This window comes from Sceloporus occidentalis, unplaced genomic scaffold, assembly GCF_023333645.1.
Source record: "Sceloporus occidentalis isolate IW3139 unplaced genomic scaffold, rSceOcc1.0.p SCAF_5, whole genome shotgun sequence".
Lineage (NCBI taxonomy): Eukaryota > Metazoa > Chordata > Lepidosauria > Squamata > Phrynosomatidae > Sceloporus > Sceloporus occidentalis.
This window is the reverse complement of record NW_028316985.1, coordinates 43190063-43209389: the sequence shown is the minus strand read 5'-3', so window position 1 is coordinate 43209389 and position 19327 is coordinate 43190063. Positions and strand designations below refer to the sequence as shown.

The following is a 19327-nucleotide window of genomic DNA, read 5'->3' as shown; positions in this document are numbered from 1 at the left end:
TTAACAAGCAAATCTTTTTTCTGACCGGCAAACCTTTCCAAGATATACCAAAAGCAGGTGTGGTTAAGGGAAAATTAGTAATAAATGTATGTTTTATTATGAACACATAAATATATTATTCAGTTATTGTAAAAAAAAATTGATATTAAGAAATAAAATTCCCCAACCCACTCATTCATTTTTTAAAAAAATCTTATTTTTAATACATTAAATATTATTGTATTACTACAGTTTATTTAGTATTAAAATTAAATCATTGTTGAATAATGATTGTGTTCATTAAAGAATTGTTTCTAATTCATTATAGAATAATATTTAATTTTAAATCCATTAGGAAGGCATTAATGTTTATGTTAACTTGCTATGGTAGAATGGTAGAAGTGGCAACAGAATTAGCATATTAAATGCTTCCTGTTCAAACAGATTGGGAAAACACTCTGGAAAGCATTGAAATAGTTGCATAAGCAATGTTTTCAAGAGACTGGCAATTGATTAGGTAATTTACTGAGTTAATCATTCAGCATTTAGATTGGTAATTCACACAGTACTTGACTGTGTCAGTTAAGTGGATTTAATGTGCTTAGTGGTTTCCAGCTTCCTTTTGACAGCAAATTGCACCTCAGATTTTCAGCAGCAGATCGGTTTAAAAAAATAAAATCATTTTTCTTGTGGTGCTATGTGGGTATGTCCAGCTTGGGGGCTGCATGTGATCTGTCTCTGCGTGTTACCCTTTTTTCTTTATTGGAACTATTGGTGGACCACCCATAATGGCTTACCATTAGAAGCAATTTAGAGCACACTTTCTCCTCATGAGTTCAGCACTCCTTGTGTGTCACCTTTGGATACTTGACATACTGCCAGTTGGATAATGTGCTTCTGGCTTTGGGAATCTGTCTGGGTGCGCTACTACTTTTAGATGATCTTCATCAGTCTAGAATTCACTGTTCCTGTGGCTTTGCTCAATGAGGCATACTTTTGGTAGTGATCCTGGGTTGGTTAACAGTATCTTTTGAATTCCACTAACCTTTGTGTCCTCTAGGGACTCCTCCAAGATAATTCAATAGATCAGCTAGGGCATTTATCCACATTAGAACCAGCAGGACATAAAAAGTTGTGCTCTCACTACTGTCTCATTCTACTAGGGAAGTCTACTTTTTTCCTGAAAAAAATACTGCCTTATAGTTTGTATTTGCTTTGTTTTACATAGTGCCAGAAAATTGATGATATTTTTACTAACAAATTTAACACTTAAGTATTTTGAAGAAATGTTTAACAAATCCTTCCTTTTCTTTTAGTCAGCTTTTCTAGTAAAACACTATACATTATGTAAGAAGGCATTTCAACCTCTCTGGGACAGTTTTGTCTCAGTACCTTGTACTCCTGTCACTGATGTCACAACTGTTTCTGTAAGCAGCACTCTGACAATACCTCAGAACAGGTAATCAGAAGAACTTGTTTTGAAATTATTAATGGATTCATATGTTGACTTATTAAAGAGAGAAACTGTAGCATGTTTATACTAAATAGTCAATTTTTTGTTAAATAATGTTGCTGATCTCTTAACAAATATAAAGTGTACATATAAAAATAAACATGAAAATTTTAAAAGATTGCAATAATAAAACATTAAAATGATATATACATTTCAACAGAATAAACTTTTATAAACCCATTAAACCTCACATGATTTAAAAACTGAAATATGACTTGTTTATTCAGATAGCTTTCTCCTTTCTTTCTTCATTAAATTAATCATATTAAATGTAAAGAATGTAACCCTCTAAGTTATCAACTGGTTAGATCTGTACAAGGAAAAAATGGTTTGACCTGAACCTCCCAATTAATCATAAGTCAAGATATGATGATAAGTAATATTGTTTGCAACTGATATACAGCCAGCCTTTTAGTAAATAGTGGGCCTGATCTTTTATTACAGCTGTACCATATATACAAAATCTGTTTTGCACTGGATTACGTTTGATGCATGCATCATTGTGTCCATTTGGTCAAACGAAAGACCAGTGAAGGCTGTGCCTTTTCATTGAGAGAAATAGGTATTTTTCTCCCTGAAGCTGAGTTTTAGGCCTTGCTATTTCATTGATTTAGTATTTGACAGAGCAGCCACAGCCATCTGTACTCTGGTGTGTGGTATTCTTTGTTCAAAACTTTTCTTCTAGCTAGAAACAACGTAGTGTTTACAGTGCATTGCAGATGTATTCACCCTCCACCTTTTACATATTTTGTTGTGCTACAATGTAGAATTGATATGATTATGTGCAAAATATTTTATAGTAACGCAAATGTTAAGTAAACAAAAACAGGCTGGCACTTGTTTTTACTGTTTTTCCCACAGACATTGTATTTTTGATATTTTAAATTCTCACATGTAAGAACAATATAAATGAAGATATATGTCCTATGTCTGAAGAATTACAACTGGTTGTTGTGTTAATATTTTCTGTTATAATAGCATATACTATGTAAAATATATAAAATATAAAATACTTTACACTGTTTCCTTTTTGTATATTTTGTAGATTAAGTACTGAAGCCATTTCTCACGCATCTCCAAACCTATTATATTTGTTCATCAGAAGCATTTTTATTATCAATGACATCACTGTGAAAGATGGAACTCTCTTCTGTGACTCTCTTTGTCTCAATGAGTTAAAATACAGTAGACAGGTATGTGTGGTATAACTTATGTTTTGGATTGCTGTTATCCTTTTTGTTCTTCTTATTTTAATTACAAACATTCTGTTTCCTAATGGATATCTATTTAAATGTATGGTTGAGTTAAATTTTCACACTGAAAGTTGGTCCCCCCTCCCCCCCCGAGGCTATTTTTTCTTGTTTAAAAAAATTCAAGAGTATTTTCAGCCCTAGAGCATTGAAGTCCATAGATTTGATCTTGGTAAGCTCTGCTTAAAGTAGTGGGAAGTCGCTGTGTTTGGGACCATATGGTAAATTCCCCAACTCTGCTAATGAGGAGCCACCTTGCCTTTGTATAATAGAGTGTGTGGATGCTGGAGTCACATGGGTGGAGAGTTTACTGAATGTGTTAAACTCCTGCTGTTGGAAGAACTAGTAGAAAATAGATATTTAATATGAAGTCAAATGCTTTCATGACTGGCATCCATAGTTTTTTTGTGGGTTTTTCAGGCTATGTGGCCATGTTCTAGAAGAGTTTGTTCCTGAAATTTCGCCAGCATCTGTGGTTGGCACCTTCAGAGAAAGACACCTTCTCTGAAGATGTCAGCCACAAATGCTGGCAAAACGTCAGGGACAAACTCTTCTAGAACATGGCCACATAGCCATGAAAAACCCACAAAAAACAATAGATGTTTATCCTGATAATACAGAGTTAGAAATGAGTGGCAAGGTGGAGAAATATGTATATATTGTAGCCAAATTATTTAGGTTGATTAAAACAGGAAGGGGTATAAAAGGAGATTCACAAAGATATTCCCAAACTGCACAAATTAGCATTAATGTGGAAAATACAGTTCAGTAAACTAATTTAAAGTGATGCACACTGGGGCAATAATACCCACTGTATATACTCAACTGTAAGCTGACCTCATATATAAGTCGAAGGCAGGTTCTAGAGCCAAAATTATGAATTTTGATATGATCTGTGGCTAACTTGAGGATAAAATTTAAAGGCATGTAACAAAAAATCTAAAGGATCTTTCTAAAGGATCTAAAGAGCTTAAAATTCCAAGTGGCATAACTTTGTGCTCACACTAAAGGCTGGATGGATGAGAGAGTAAGAAGGTGGATGATGAAAAAATGAGAGGGGAGAATCAAGTGCCTCTAGGACAGATCACACTCTGGCCCAGGTAGCAAACAATTATAATATGCTTACATTCACCTTCCATTTGTAATATATGAGATATCAGTTGCTAATGTTAAATTTATATATTCAGAATTATGGAATAGCAAGTTTGAAACCTATCTTCTTAATTTGAATATCCGGAACTGAGATAAAATTAATATAACTGAAGAAGACTACATAGTCGAAACGGCTCTATAACTCTGGAGGTAGCTGTCTGCTACCTGTGCCATCCCATTACCTTGCTTTCCACCTGATTGGACGTTTGTTTGTTTGTTTTTGCCTCACATTGACTGCCATGGATTAACCATTTGAGAAGAGGATTTATTTCCATTTTACCAATCCATGCAATTTACAGTACAATTCCTGTGAGGTGACCTATGTTGGACTTACAACCTACAACTTCATTGTTTTCCACCAATATGATGAATAAACATTCTATTCTCCTCTGATACTTGTTGAATGACACATGTGTTTGTAACAGCATAACAAAATAATTTTTTGCAGTATCTTATTGGTTTTTGGTATTTGTACTTAATGAAATATAGTGCAGCAACATTTTGGTTTCTTCTCCTTTTGGCTTGGACTAGTTTCAGTAAAAACCTCCTGTTAGATTCTATGAAGTTAGACATGTAAGAAACAGTACATGTTAACATCAAATGCTGTTTGAAATTCCAGAAATAGAATTCTATTTTCTTATGCTTGAATTGTGATATAAAATATATATACAGAATTAAAATATCTGTTCCTCTTTAGGTTGCTAGAATAGCTGAGTGTGGACGAATGCTAGTGGCAATTGACCTCAGTAACTGGTTAAATGATGTACATTATGTCCTCCAATCAGTTGTTTATTGTTATGGCCTTATAGCTCCCATGGTGTATCATAAGATTCCTTCAGAACCGATCATTCAGGTAAGAACACTTCTTAAAATATCAGTCTGTATAAATGTGCTGTATGTAAGGATGAAGTGTTTGAAAGACTGTAAATATCTGGAAAACTATTACTATTTTATTCCAAAATATAAACAGTTATTAGAAATTCAGATGGTTTAAAATAAAGACTTAAGATGAACAAAGTGCACACAGAACAGTCTTTGCTTGTTCTTAAAATTAAGCAAGAGATGAACCATAGGCAAAGGAGTGAAACAGTCGGCCCTTGGTATCCGTGGACTTGACATCTACGGATTCAAGTATCCACAGACAGCAAGCTAGCATTATCCCCAATGGCGGCATGTGCCTGTGGCCACACCACCATTAAGGACAGTTCCCATTGTCCTGTGGAGGTGTATGCATGCAGCTATGCCGCCATTAAGTTCCATGGTCACCAGTGGTGGCAAGGCTGCATACATGCGGCACCACAGGACAACGGGAGCTCTCTCTAATAGCAGTGCTGCCATGGACACATGCTGTTATTGGGGATAACGTGGGCTTCAGCATCCACAGGTTTTGGTATCCCGGCCGGGGGGGGGGGGAGCAGAACGGATGCCCTGCAGATACTGAGGACCGAATATAATTCAATATAATATATACATTTATGAGACAGTGATATGACTCATGAATTTTCTGTTCTTGTCATTCATTTGTTTAGCTTACTGTATATACTCATGTATAAGTCCAGATATTTTAGTTAAAAATCAACCCCTGTAATCTAGTTAAAAATCTACCCTTGCAATTTATTCATAGGTAAGTATTGTACCTTAATTCTTATGAAAAGGAGCCACCCTCTTCTCTGAGTGGAAAAAGGCAAGAACTTAGTCTGTCCTGGAAAAACCTAATAGAACCACTGAATCCCTCTACTCTCTGCTATGGGACTACCTCTGGCCTTTTTGAAAGTCTAAGCAAGAAAATAGTGGTGATGGCAGCTCTTTGGAGCTTCCCCCCAAAGGAGCACTGAGAGAGTAGAGGTGGTCAGTGCTTCTTTTAGGTTCTCCCAGGACAGAGTACACTCTCGCCTTTCACCACTCTACTTGAAGAAGGGAATAATATATATATATATATATATATATATATATATATATATATATATGAAAACTGTGCCTTAACTCTTATGTTTGCATTCTTTTTGACGTGTGTGTTTTCGTAGCCCCACCTGTACCTTGTTGCCTGACCCCACACATCACACCATTTACTGTAGTTCCCTCCTCATCCATAAAGCCTCCTCATTCATCAAGTTAAGTGAGTCAGAAAATTATTTGGCATTGTTTTCCTTTGCTTCAGCCTTTATATCTTTTGCTACATACCCCTAGGTTTTACTCTTCATTTTTCCATTGGTCATAATCAAAATCCATAATTTTGGCCCCTAAACCTGCCCTTGAGTTAAAGATGAGGTTGATTTATACATGAGTATATATGGTAGTTTCTGACTATGACTTTACATACAGTGAAATCTTGGACAATTTACTCAGAGGTAGGTTCCAATGGGGCTGTCCATGTTGGCCAAAAGACCCATGTTTCCCCAGGCCTCACATCATCTTTGGATGATGCAGACCATTAGCTGGTGAGGATCTGTCAGACCAGCTCTGGATCCAGTGGATCCCAGGGCAAAGGGCCCTTAACGCAGGTGAGAGTAACCCACCATTTGTTACAGAGTTTTGTAGAAACTGCTTGACAAACCTTGGCAGATCAGATGATCCTGCATATCTCTTATCTTACTCAATTGTTGTCACTAGTGAGAAGACTCCCGTTGCTGTATCTGATGTGGAAATTGGGTGTCTGGCCACATGGTTGCAGCCAGATACCCCATTTTCAGGTCAGATGCAGTGACGGGGGTCTTCTCAATAATTTCAGTGGTGGATTAAAGGCAAGAGCCATGCAGCGGTAGCAGGTCCATGGCACAGGGATTGGTGTACTTGTAATCATTCAGCTGTTTCCGTGCCATGCCTGTCTTCTCGATATTAGTTCTTCCTATTTTCACTCCTCCTCCTTCTGTGTCCCAGACTGCTTTCCTTACAATATGTTCTGCATATAAGTTAAAGAGGTAGGGCGATAAGATGCAGCCATATCTGACCCCCTTGCCAATTGCGAACCATTCTGTTTCTCTCTGTTCTGTTCTGAAAGTGGCCTCTTGCCCTAAGTACAGATTTTTTCATCAGGACTATGAGGTGTATTGGACTACCATGTCTTTAAGGGTGTTTCATAGCCTTTCATGATCAATACAGTCAAAGGCTTTGCTGTAGTCTATAAAGCACATGCTTTATAGACTACTTTTGGAATTCCCTGGTGCACTCCATTAGTCCTCATATGTTTGCAATGTGGTCCCTAGTGCCTCTTCTTTTCCTGAACCTCACTTGGACCTCTGGGATTTCTTTCTATATATATCACTGGAGTCTATGGCGGGATACATACCGCCATATAGTACGTCTTCTATACGTACTAGGGTTAGGAAGGTGCGGTGCTTCCGCACCCCCCTAACCCTAGTACGTATAGAATACGTACAAGATGGCGGCGCCCCTTCCACATGGGCGCCGCCATCTTTACGTATCGGACGCTGAGCGTCCGTACGTGTCGCGGCGCCTATGACGTCGCGAGTCCGCGCCAGGCGCCTCGCGACGTCATAAAGGCGCCGCAAGAAGAAGCTCCATTTTGGAGCTTCTTTTTTGCTCCGCGCGGGAGCCGCGCGGTTTGACTGCTGCGGCTCCCTCGCGGAGCAAATGGCGCCGGCGGGAGACCGCCGCAAAGCGGCGGTCTGTATCCCGCCTATGTTTCAGAATTTTGATCATGATTTTGCTTGAGTGGGAGATTAGTGCTATGGTCCTATAGTTGCTGCAGTCTTTTGTGTCTCCTTTTTTGTGGATGGGGATGTATATTGATTGTTTTGTTTTCCATATCTATTGACATATGTTGGTTAGATGGTGTCCGAAGTTTATTGATAAAAGCAAACTAACTGCAAAGTAACTATTTACTGTTACTTACCAAAAATGAAGTATTCTGTACCTATGGAGTGAAATGTCTATGCCTGTATTTTTTAGATCATTGTTAAGTGTCTCACTGTTCTTCATGAAATCCCAAATACAACGCTGCAAAAAAGATCAGCAGCATGTTTTGAGAGCATTCAACACATGATAGCTTGTTTATGCTTTTTCGCAGCAAAGGTATTTATTTATCATAGTTATTTTTCCTAATTTATTTTCTGTTAAGAACTTAATAGTTTGAAATGCTTGAGATTCCACTGTTTAGTGTACATAAAATATTCAGCAAATAATAGATATTCAAAGAATTTTATAGTAGAGATACAGCCTGTGAGTGTGTGCACATGTGTATATATATCTATAAGGGACATGGTGGCTCAGCAATTAAGACACTGACTTTGATGATTGCAAGATTGGCAGGTTGGCAGTTCGAGGCCCAAGTGCCGCTTGACGAGTTGAGCTTCTGTCAGTAGTCCCATCTTCTGCCAACCTAGCAGTTCGAAGGCATGTAAAAGTGTAAATAGATAAATGTAGGGCAATTTAAGTTTCCTCAGGCTTCAGCCTTTGTTAAGGAAACAAAAATATTGAAATATCAAAAATACCAAAGTCAGGCCTGTTAGGGTCTAGCTTTAAATCAGGAAATAGCAGAAATGTGTCCTTGTCTAACTATGGCCCAGTACAGACTGCCCAAAAAGGGCGGTCTGCTGGCACCTTGGTTTGCTGCATGAGGAAGCTGCAGCGGACAAACCACGCGGCTTCCTTGTGCAGCAAAAAGAACCCGCAAAAAGTTCAGAAACTTCCAAAATCCTATGGCCAGAATGCTGACCTGGGCCAGTTATAGAGAACATCTTGTTAAAACAGCTTCACCAGATACCGTTTCATTTTAAGGCAGAATTCAAGGTCTTGGTCATGACCTATTAAACCCTATATGGCTTAGGTCCAGATTATTTGAAAGACCATATCTTCGTATATGAATTTGCCAAGATCTACAGATGAAGGCTTTCTCTCAGTCCCAACACCATCAAATGCTTGCTTGGTAAGGACATGAAAGAGAGCCTTCTTAGTGGCTGCTCCACCTGGAACTCTCTTCTGCAGAGGGTAAGCTTTCTGCTTTCTTTTCACCAAAGACCATTCTGGGTGGGGGCGGAGCTTCCACCGAAGCCCTGCAGGGAGGAGGAGGCGTGTGCCCGCCCTCTCCTCCTCGGTCCCTTTCTGGCCAAACACCCCCAACCTCCATTCCAAAACACACACAACAGCACATTTGTGCATTTCACATGGCTTTACTTAACGTGGCCTCTTCCATATTTCAGAGGCTTATTCCATAACCAAACCCCTTGGGTTTAACACTTAGTATGGTTTAACATGGCTATGCATATTGAACATGTCAAGGTGGTTTCACCGTTCTTGCACCAAGTGTACTTCTCAAAAGTGTGTACTTGGTCAAGGGACTTTGGTTTTTCTTTACTGCGCATGAGTTTGTAAAAATCATAGCAATTTACATTGGCCTTGCCTCAGAGGCTTTCTGATATCAATATCACCATTAAAGAACCAAAAACACACAGAAAAGGCACTTTGGAAAGTCACACTCTCTTGGCTTCAGAAACAGTGCGTGCATGCCTCTGAAGCTGACTCATATCATCATCATCATCATCATCATCGTTATCATCATCATCACACTATCATTGTCAAAGCAAGGGAGACTTGTTACCATTAAAAGCACCCAAAACACACTTTGGAAGGTGACACTCTCTCGGCTTCTGAAACAGTGCTTGCATGCCTCTGAAGCCGAGTCATATCATCATCATCATCATCATCATCATCATCATGATCACACTATCATTGTCAAACCAAGGGAGACTTGTTAGCATTAAAAGCACACAAAATAAAATTTAAAAAAACCTTGAGGCCTCTGGCCACTCACCACCTCCTCCTCCTGCTCCTCCTGCTGCCCCCTCCTCCTCTTCCTCCCTCCTCTTCCTCCTCCTGCTGCCTCTACCTCCTTTTCTTCCTCTTCCTCCTTCTGCTGCCCCCATCTCCTCTTCCTCCTTCTGCTGCCCCCACCTCCTTTTCATCTTCTTCCTCCTCTTCCTCCTTCTGCTGCCCCCACCTCCTTTTCTTCCTCTTCCTCCTTCTGCTGCTCCCACCTCCTCTTCCTCCTTCTGCTGCCCCCACCTCCTTTTCTTCCTCTTCCTCCTCTTCCTCCTTCTGCTGTCCCCTCCTCCTCTTCCTCCCTCCTCTTCCTCCTTTTGCTGCCCCCTCCTCCTCTTCCTCACTCCTCTTCCTCCTTCTGCTGCCCCTTCCTCCTCTTCCTCCCTCCTCGTCCTCCTCTTCTTCCTCCTCCTCCCCCCTCCTCCATGCACCGCGCAGCCTGGGGGCGGGGCGGAGGAGGCAGAGGAGAAGGAGGTGGGCGGCGCGGGGAGGCAGGGAGGGTGGCGCGAGGTCCTGCGGGGCTTCCCCCTTTGCCTCCTCTTCCTTCTCCTCCTCTTCCTGCGCGGCCTGGGGGTGGGGCAGAAGAGGCAGAGGAGAAGGAGGTGGGCGGTGCTGGGAGGCAGGGAGGGTGGCGCGGGGCTTCCCCCATTGCCTCCTCTGCCCCAGGCTGCGCGGCCTGGGGAGGAGGAGGCGGTGGCGGTGGCGGCGGCAGGACCGGGCTGGGGCTGGTCCTGCCGTCTACCCGGGCCACATCAGGCCCGTGGGCCAGGGGTTGCCAACCCCTGCATTCAGGCATGTGACAAAAAAGCTACCAAAAGGGGAACTACAATTAGGAAGAAGAGCAAAAAGAAGAGCAAGAATGGTAAACATCTGAAACCAAATCACTACAAAAAGATGCAATTCAAGAAACTTCAAACTACTGGATAGCAGATCAGCACAGAAAGACATTGATACTAACAAGAAGCCAACCTCTAAACTTGAGGGATGCAGTCACCTCTCTTTTAATGCAGACGAGCCTGTTACACAAGCTCCTGAAATCAGATCTGCCCCAAAACATGTTATTCAGAGTCCAGAGGCCCATGCTGTACCAAAGATTAGACCTTTACAGCTGAATTTCCCCAAACCAGTGAGAGTTATACCACAACTGAACAGCAAATTACACATGTTAAATATTCTAGATATTGTTATCCCAGGAGTTCTCATCCTGGCTAATCTGATATTTCTGGAGTATTTATATTTATGAAGATTCATGATATACATTTTATAGGTACTGCGCTCATGGAAGGAATATGAATTAGCGATCGTAGTTATTAACTGTGGAAAAAAGTTGCTGGATTCTTCACAGACAACATCACAATTGACTGAAGGTGGAGAAGTAGATGAAATAATAGAAAATGAGGTAACTGTTCTTGATCTTCATTACCTTTTTCTTTTCTAATGCCTTGTGTGTGTTTGTGTGTGTGTGTGTGTGCGCCTTCAACTCACCTGTTGAATTATGGCAACCCCATAAATTTCATAGAGTTTTCTTAGAGAAGGAATGTTGAGAGGATATTTTTCCAGTTCCTTCCTTTGAAATATAGAGTACATCTATACTGTAGAAATAATGCAGTTTGATGCCACTTTAACTGCAATGGCACCATCCTGCAGAATCCTAGGATATGTAATTTGTAAGGTACCAACGCTCTGGCAGAGAAGACTAAAGACCTTGTAAAACTACAAATCCCAGGATTCCATAGGATGGAGCTACAGCAGAGTGTTGTCAAACTGCACTACCTCTACAGTTTCGATGCACTCATAATCAACAGCACCTGCTAGTCATTGGTGGTCTTCCATCTAAGTACCAACCAGGGCTGACTCTGCTTAGCTTCCAAAATCAGACATGATTTGGTGCCTTTGTTGTTATTATTATTAAGCTTGATTTGTCATGTCAAGTCAGCCATTCTGTTTCTGCCATGTAATGTAAGAAGCAAAATCAAAAATTTATGACCCTGATTAGGCCACTAGGGATGGTTGGCAACATCTGCTGAGCTTGGTAGGCTCATAGCGCAGGTCTGAATATACAAAACTGAATCTGTGGAAGCACATTGCACACTTTAGCATGCCCTGTTGTTAACCTGAATATGGCTGTTTTTGAACAAAAGGAACTTCGAAGGGAGAGTCCAGGAAGTGAAGTAATAGTTCTCCATCTGCTGCAGGTGTTAATTAACTTAGGAATGTTAGAATAGTTTCGTTAGCTGCATTTAATAATGGTTATGGGTTATTTATTTATTTATTTATTGCATTTCATTTCCTTCTGACCTTATTGTAATGTGTGACCCTCCAAACACTGGATTTCAACCTACATCAGCTCTTGTCAGCATACCTCACCATTTCCCTAAAACTGGGATTTAGTACTGAGTGATGATGAGATATAGCCCACAAATATCTGAAGAGCCACAAATTCCCTATCCTTTTAGTAACCAAAAATAAAAAATAAATATAAAAAATAGCACAGGCTAATGTTTTGCAGTTGTTTTGAAATGTACCACTGATTGATGTTTTGAAGTTCTTGCTTTTGTTGTGTGACTTCAAGTTGTTTCTGACTTACAGTAAACGTATTACAAGATTTTCATGGTAAGATTGGTCAGAGAGAGTTTGCTGTTGCCTTCCTTTGAGTTGGAGACTTGGCCAAGGTCACCAAGTGGGTTTTGTAGTTCAGTGGGGATTTGAACGTCTCCTGGAATCCTAGTCCAGTTCTCAAACCATTACACCGTGCTGGCTGCTTGATGTTTTAGGAAAATTAAATGTCTTTTACTTGTCAACAATATCGGGTTAATTATTAAAATATTTATATCCTGCCCTATATCAGGAGATCTCAGTGCAGTACACAAGTAAAATAAATGTAAATAAGTTAAAAACAATTTAAATAACCCAAATCATATTAAATATGATTAATAAGTTAAATACATAATTTAGTATCTATAGTTGCCTTGGTGCTTCAGTGTAGACAAATGCTAGGTAAATTAGAACAATAAAAAAAAATTAGAACAATAGAAACTTATTCAGTTATTATTACAGGTCCCTTCCAAAAGGCTTAAAGCACAAATAGCTGCAGCTGAGAAGGTAAATGAAAACTTAGAAGCTCTGGAATCCAACTTGCTCAAACTGACAAAACCAGGTAATGTTTGATTTTTAAATCTTTTCTAAATTCATTATATGTCATAAAAACATTAAACATTGACTATGATTTTTAGTTGTTACATAGAGATAATGTAAGATTAATCTAATTTCTTTATTAATCCAATGTTGGTATGACCTTTTAAGTATAAAATCTGAACACAAATTGTTGTTACCCTTTATTTTGTTTTAATCATAGTGTGACATGAGCCCTGCTCATGAGAAGAAAACCAAATTCTTCAAGTCCTCCTGATCAAAGACTTGATGATCAGCCAAGAGAGGGTGGGGCCTCTAGAACCAAGCTATAAATCTGCATAGTTAAATCTACCATGTGCTTAAAGATCCCCTTATTGTGCTGCATTCCTTGTAACTTGGTGCTGGACAGCTCCCTGGTTATTCAGAATATTTTCATCTTTGATCCACTACACAGAGTCATCTGACAAGTCATAATTTCAAGCCAGATGGCCTGAGTGTAGAGCCCATTGCACAGTCCTATTGTTGATTTAGTTGGAACTGATGGAGGTGATTTCCCCCATACCATTAGACAGTGGAACAAAGCTTCATTTGTTAGCAACTCTGCTATCATGCCTCATGCAGTCATTTATTTCTTTCCTGGTGAAAACTCACATGGTGCTGGAGCATCAGTTCTCAGATGATGTACTGTGTTTCAGAGCCTCCTTAAAGAGTGAAATTTGAGAGAAGGCTAGGATATTGTAATGCTTGTATTTTTGTAAAATACTTCTAGTCCTGTTGACACTGTTCTACTCTTTGCTGATGTTTGGAGAGTGTTGGCTACCTAAGATAATAACATTGATTAATTCCATCCTTCAGTCTGGTTACTCATGTGTTACATTGGCCCATGCAGAGTCAAAGTGGAGGGATTCTTGGTTTCTACAAAGAGATTTGCCAATTGGGGAATGCCTACTATTTCCTTCTCCTGCAAAGCAGTACATCTCTTTTTCAACCAAGGGTACACAGCATTCTGTATGGTCCTTCACAAGTAACTGACTCTAGAGTAGGAATGAACCCATTGATGTAACTGTAGTTCTTCAAATGGTTATCTTGTTGCTCACATAACCAACCTTTTGATGTTCTGCTTTCTTTGCTTGTTATGTCTGTTATGTCTTGTTTCTTGTTATGTCTGCCTGGATATTAAGATTCTCAGAAGAGGCCATCTTTCTTTCTCAGCACACAGAGGATTAGTGGGAACATGAAAAAGGCCTTTCCCAGCTTTTCCTGCCCAGGAAAGGTCTTTCTATTCAGTGTCTCAGTTTTAAGCTGTAGATAGATCTTGTTGCATGTTTGAGACTAACTGAAAGAAAGAAATTGGCAGCATGAGCTTTCATAGATTTCAGTCTGCTTCCTTAGATGCATTTGGTGCATCCCCACCAAATGCACCTGAGGAAGCTCATGCTACAATGTCTTTCTTCAGGTAGTCTCAGATGTGCTACAAGATCTCTCTTCATACTGATTCCACAGGCTAACATGGCTGTATTTTTGAATTCAGTTTTAAGATGTTTGTTGAAGTGGGTTTTAACTAATGAATGCTATTTCTTTCTTTCTTTATTGTTTTCCTTTACAACCGATTTGCTTTTATAATTTATATAATTTTATTTATAAATTTATATAATTGTATATTTTTTATAATTTAATAATAATTTTGCATTTCATTTTATATTTTAGTATAAATGTTCTAGATACTGTTCGCAGTGGAAATTCATGTACATAGTTAATAATTGTTTGCTATTGAAATGACCGGTACTTAAAAATGTTTAACTTTCACTGGATTGTGTCCATTCTCTGGAACGCTTCTATATTACCTTTGTCATGTTGGTTTTTGTTTTATCTGGTCCACGTAGGACAGGAATTTACAGGAGAAGAAGATTGTTTGCTTTTGTATCCTGTAGTTTCAAACTGGCAAACTAAGACTGCTTTTAAGGAAGGTAACAATTTTAATCTGTTTTATTTTGAGTTTAGTATTTGCACTAAAATCTCAAACATGTAATAATTATGGCATCAATCTAATATAACTTTTTTTAAAATTCTAAAAAGAACATAATCTTATAGTTTGATTATCATCTTACCCTAAAACAGGAAAGGTCAATGTATCTTCCAGTTATTGCAGCTCCTGACCATATAGCTAGTGGTTAGAATGGTGCGAGTTGCAGTCCAACCGCGTCTGGAGTCCAAAGCACTTTGTCTTCTCCTTCACTAAAATAAACCTTTGTGATCATTCAGCTGTGAATGTGATCTAGTTGAATGTAAGTTTAACTAGATTTAATTGTTAGCAATGGAGGCCATCTTAATCAGTCAGTAGAAATGACAGTAGAAATTGTTTGTATCGTACTTGTTCATTATACTCTGTTTTACAGCTGCAACCCATGCATGTCCTCCATCGCATCTGATACATTTAGTATAGTACATTTTGTTTTTCCATTTTATCAGAAGTATTTATTAATAAAATTAATATAAGTAGTTTAAAATGATAATTCCATGTAATTGTATATTGAGCCTGTGGCTTTAATATTCCTGGTGATTAATGCTTATGTATCCTCAAGTGTAAATACTTTTTACAACATTACACAAGGAGTCATCTAGTCCTTCTTTGTGGAACAGGTTTTCTCTGGCTGCACAATGGTATCTGGCTAACTGCCAGAAGCAGTTCCATCCCCAAACCAAATGGCCACTGGTTTGGTTGAGAGAAGGGCAGGGGAATGGGATTTAACTCCTTCATGCCAATTGTGACTGGCAGCTGTCACACTCCTGGGCTTCTGCATGTATCCCATGGAATTGTGGAAAAATAGTATTGGAAGAGTATTTTTGAATACTTTCCCCACCTTTTTTGAAATAAATTTCCTGATTTCTCTGAAAATAAATGCTCTGACATAAATTTACTGAGCTGTATTTTTCATTCTGAACATATGTCCTACTGTGGTCAACTCTATAAGTATGTTGACAGAACCTAATGTTCCACCAGTGTCAAAGACTTGGCTTCTGTTAATCTATGGAGTTTTGAATAAAGGGCTAATTCAGTCAATTGGCTTCTCTTCAGATCTATCCTTTAGTTTGGCTCATGAATGCAAGTAAACTGTTTTTTGCTGACCTGCCCTCAGGTATCAGAACAATTAACTTCCTAACTGGAAATACTATTTTTTTTCTCTTTTACTTCCTCTGGGTTGTTAAATCATTTTCTCTCTTCTTTTCTACTTCTAAAAATACCTCTTTCTTCTTTATTTTTCTTGGTGGCATTCTTACTCCTTCACAGAGGTTTCTAGGAGGGCTCTGCACCTTCTGCGACTAGTCATTCTGAGTGCCTTTACTGCTTGGGAGAGGGGTATAAAATTCAGTTCTGCGTCATTTGTTGTGGCTTTTCTAACCAAGCTCTCAAAAAGAGAAAATTAAAATTGACATGAACAGCTTGGGAGGAGTCTAAGCTCTGCAGATTTAGTGGTGGGAAGCCTGGCTTTAAGCACAGTTCTTCTCCCACTGAAGAAAAAACCTCTGTGAAAACACATGTCTCCTCAACCAGTATTGGCAGCATCTTCGACCACGATAACTGCTCCTCCTTCCAGCTCAGAACTGGTGGAGATTCTTCTCAGTTTGCATCTTTGGTAATTGAAGGATTCCAGTACCCGCTATAACACCTGTAATTGTGTGTCCTTTGGAAAATTGTCATTTTATAGAACCAGGGACTGTTTCTGTTTCTCCCAAAATTCTCTGTGTTGAATCATACTTGGAAAGAGAGATTTGGGATAGTTCTTCACGTCAGCATGATTCTCCTCCTGTCCGTCTTGATCAGAACAGGGGTAACTCTAAAGAACTTTCAGTTACACAGTACTCTCCTACTTCAGATTCTTAATAGTAATATAGACATGACTCCTTTGCACTGACATTTTTCTCAACACCAATGTTATTATGAATACAACTATGCCAGATGAGTACCTTACTCTGTTTGTTCAGAAGGATATGTGCAGAAAAGGGACCATGCGTTGAGGGATCATCTACATCAGGGGTAGGCAACCTTTTTGAGCCGGGGGCTGGGTTGCTGTCCCTCAGACAACTGGGGGGGCGAAGCCAGGGGGGGTGGAGTTCCCAGGGGCCCGCTGCCGCCGTCGGAGCCCTCCTGGAATCCCCAGCAACGGCAACTGGCCTCCCAGGGGCCCGCTGCCGCCGTCGGAGCCCTCCTGGAGGCCCCAGCAACGGCAACTGGCCTCCCAGGGGCCCGCTGCTGCCGCCAGAGCCCTCCTGGAGGGCCCCAGCGAAGGCAACGGGCCTCCCAGGGGCCCGCTGCCACCGTTGGAGCCCTCGTGGAGGCCCCAGCGACGGCAACTGGTCTCCCAGGGGCCCGCTGCCACCGCCGGAGCCCTCCTGGAGGGCCCCAGCGACGGCAAATGGCCTCCCAGGGGCCTGCTGCCGCCGCCGGAGCCCTCCTGGAGGGCCCCAGCGACGGCAAATGGCCTCCCAGGGGCCCGCTGCCACTGTCGGAGCCCTCCTGGGGGGCCCCAGCGACGGCAGCGGGCCTCCCAGAGGCCCGCTGCCGCCATCGGAGCCCTGGGCCCCGCCATTTTGGGGGGAAAATGGCGGCGAAATCTCGTGCGACCTTCCCCCGCCATTTTTTGCCCGAAATGGTGGCGAAATCTTGCGCGACCTCCGAGAAGGTCGTGCGAGATTTCGCTGCCATTTTGGGCAAAAAAATGGCGGTGAAATCTTGCACGACCTCAGGGAAGGTCGCGTGAGATTTCGCCACCATTTCCCCCCAAAATGGCAGCGCCCAGAGTGGGCAAAAGCCGCAACCGGCAGCGGCGGTGGCGGCAGGGGCCGGCTCAAAGGCCTCCGCGGGCTGCATCCAGCCCGCAGGCCGGAGGTTGCCGACCCCTGATCTACATTCACGACATTCTCCATCCCCATTGTGTGTACCATGTCATTCACCTTATTAGATGCCTTGATCTCATGCTCCTCATTATTCCATTTGGAGAAATGCCCAAGATACATGGCCTACTGCTCCACCTTTGCCTCTTCAGCAGCATTCTGAGTCTTTTGCACCCATTTCATATCCACCTCAACATCCTTCTGAATCAACTTCAGTAACATCTGTCTACAATGCATGTATATCAAGCACAGTACAACTTTCTAGGGCATGGTCCCCAAACTTCTTTGGGCTATCACCTTCTTTCTCTTAGACAACAACCCTAGTGCCCCCCCCCCCCCTGCCTATTTCCTGATGTTAGGTCTGTTCTAATGCAAATTCAAAACAACCAATTTTGGTTGCTGTCCCCTTTATATCTGGTCACCCTGGGAATAGCAACCAAGTTGCTGGCTGAGCAGCGGCCAAGAAGCTTCATGCTGATGCCAGCCTTGCGGCAAATGCTAGTGCAGGCGAGAGGCTTCTTGGTTGCTGCTTCACTGGCTACTCGGTTGCTCCTTTTGTACCTGGTCAACCTGAGAGTAGCAAGTGAGAGTCTGAACAGTGTTTGAGAAGCCTTTTGCCAATGCTTGTCATGTAGCAAAAGCTGTCACAGGTGAAAAGCTTCTCTGTCTGCTTGACCAGCTACTTGGTTCCTCCTTCCAAGATGACCAGGTGGGAAAGGTGAAGCTTCTCCATGGTGAGGTAGGACTGTCAATCCTCCTTTGTTGGGGCAGAGAGGAGTGAAGCTGGCTTCCTACTTTTCTCCTTAGCGAAGAAGGTCTGAGAGAGGTGAGTGAGGTGAAGGATTCTTTCAAAGAATTGACAATGGATGCTCCTCTCCATCCTTCCCCAGAGATGGGTCTTCTTCACACAGGTTCAAGTCAGCCCTCCCCCACACACATATAGTTTCTTCTGCTACTTCTTCTCTCAGCCTGTCCAACAAAAGAAAGCAGGAAAGCAAGAAAAACATATAAAGAAAAGTTTGTAGATAATCATTCATTCATTCATTCATTCATTCATTTACATTTCCCCCAAAAATGGAATTTAAGGCAGTTAAAGTTTCAGCAGTTGATAGGCCAAAAATGATGATGGACGTCAGTACACAGAGGTCCAAAGAAGTGTAAAAAAAGTATTGCAAGCCAGCATGGCATAGTAGTTTGAGTGCTGGACAATGACTCTGGATATGAGCTTTCGATTTTCAGCTCAGCCACAAAATGTACATGCTGACCTTGGGCAAACCAAATGATCTCAGTCTCAGGGGAAGGCAATGGTAAACTTCCTCTGAACAAATCTTGCCAAGAAAAACCTATGATACAATTGCCTTAGGGTTGCCATAAGTCAGAAATGACTTGAAGGCACATGACAACAACAACAACATGCTCTGAAGCACTTCTCTCCCACAAGCAAAGGAATTCCTGTCTCTCTGCTTCTTCCTTTTCCTTGTTTAATCTTAAAACCAGTAGAAGTTTTGTTTTGTTGCTTCTTGTTAGAGCAAAAAACAAAGATAAAATTCCTTTGTTCTCAAATTTTGAATTGTTCCAAATGGATTCACTTACCTTGTAGCTTTGTGTCCCAAAGTGATCTACACTGAGT

The 19327-nt window shown here is 40.9% G+C and overlaps 1 protein-coding gene across 5 annotated transcripts in view; it reads left to right on the top strand.

The window, feature by feature from the left end:
• The window catches only part of CFAP54 (cilia and flagella associated protein 54), a 168376-nt gene that overhangs the window by 56614 nt on the left and 92435 nt on the right, over positions 1 to 19327 (top strand). For all 5 annotated transcript variants that reach the window (XM_089523917.1, XM_089523919.1, XM_089523916.1 and 2 more), the window contains 7 exons: positions 1296 to 1438; positions 2538 to 2685; positions 4592 to 4747; positions 7804 to 7926; positions 10940 to 11071; positions 12730 to 12829; positions 14688 to 14771. In XM_089523917.1, the coding sequence (XP_089380043.1) occupies positions 1296 to 1438; positions 2538 to 2685; positions 4592 to 4747; positions 7804 to 7926; positions 10940 to 11071; positions 12730 to 12829; positions 14688 to 14771 (886 nt within the window). The remainder of the gene's footprint in view (positions 1 to 1295; positions 1439 to 2537; positions 2686 to 4591; positions 4748 to 7803; positions 7927 to 10939; positions 11072 to 12729; positions 12830 to 14687; positions 14772 to 19327) is intronic.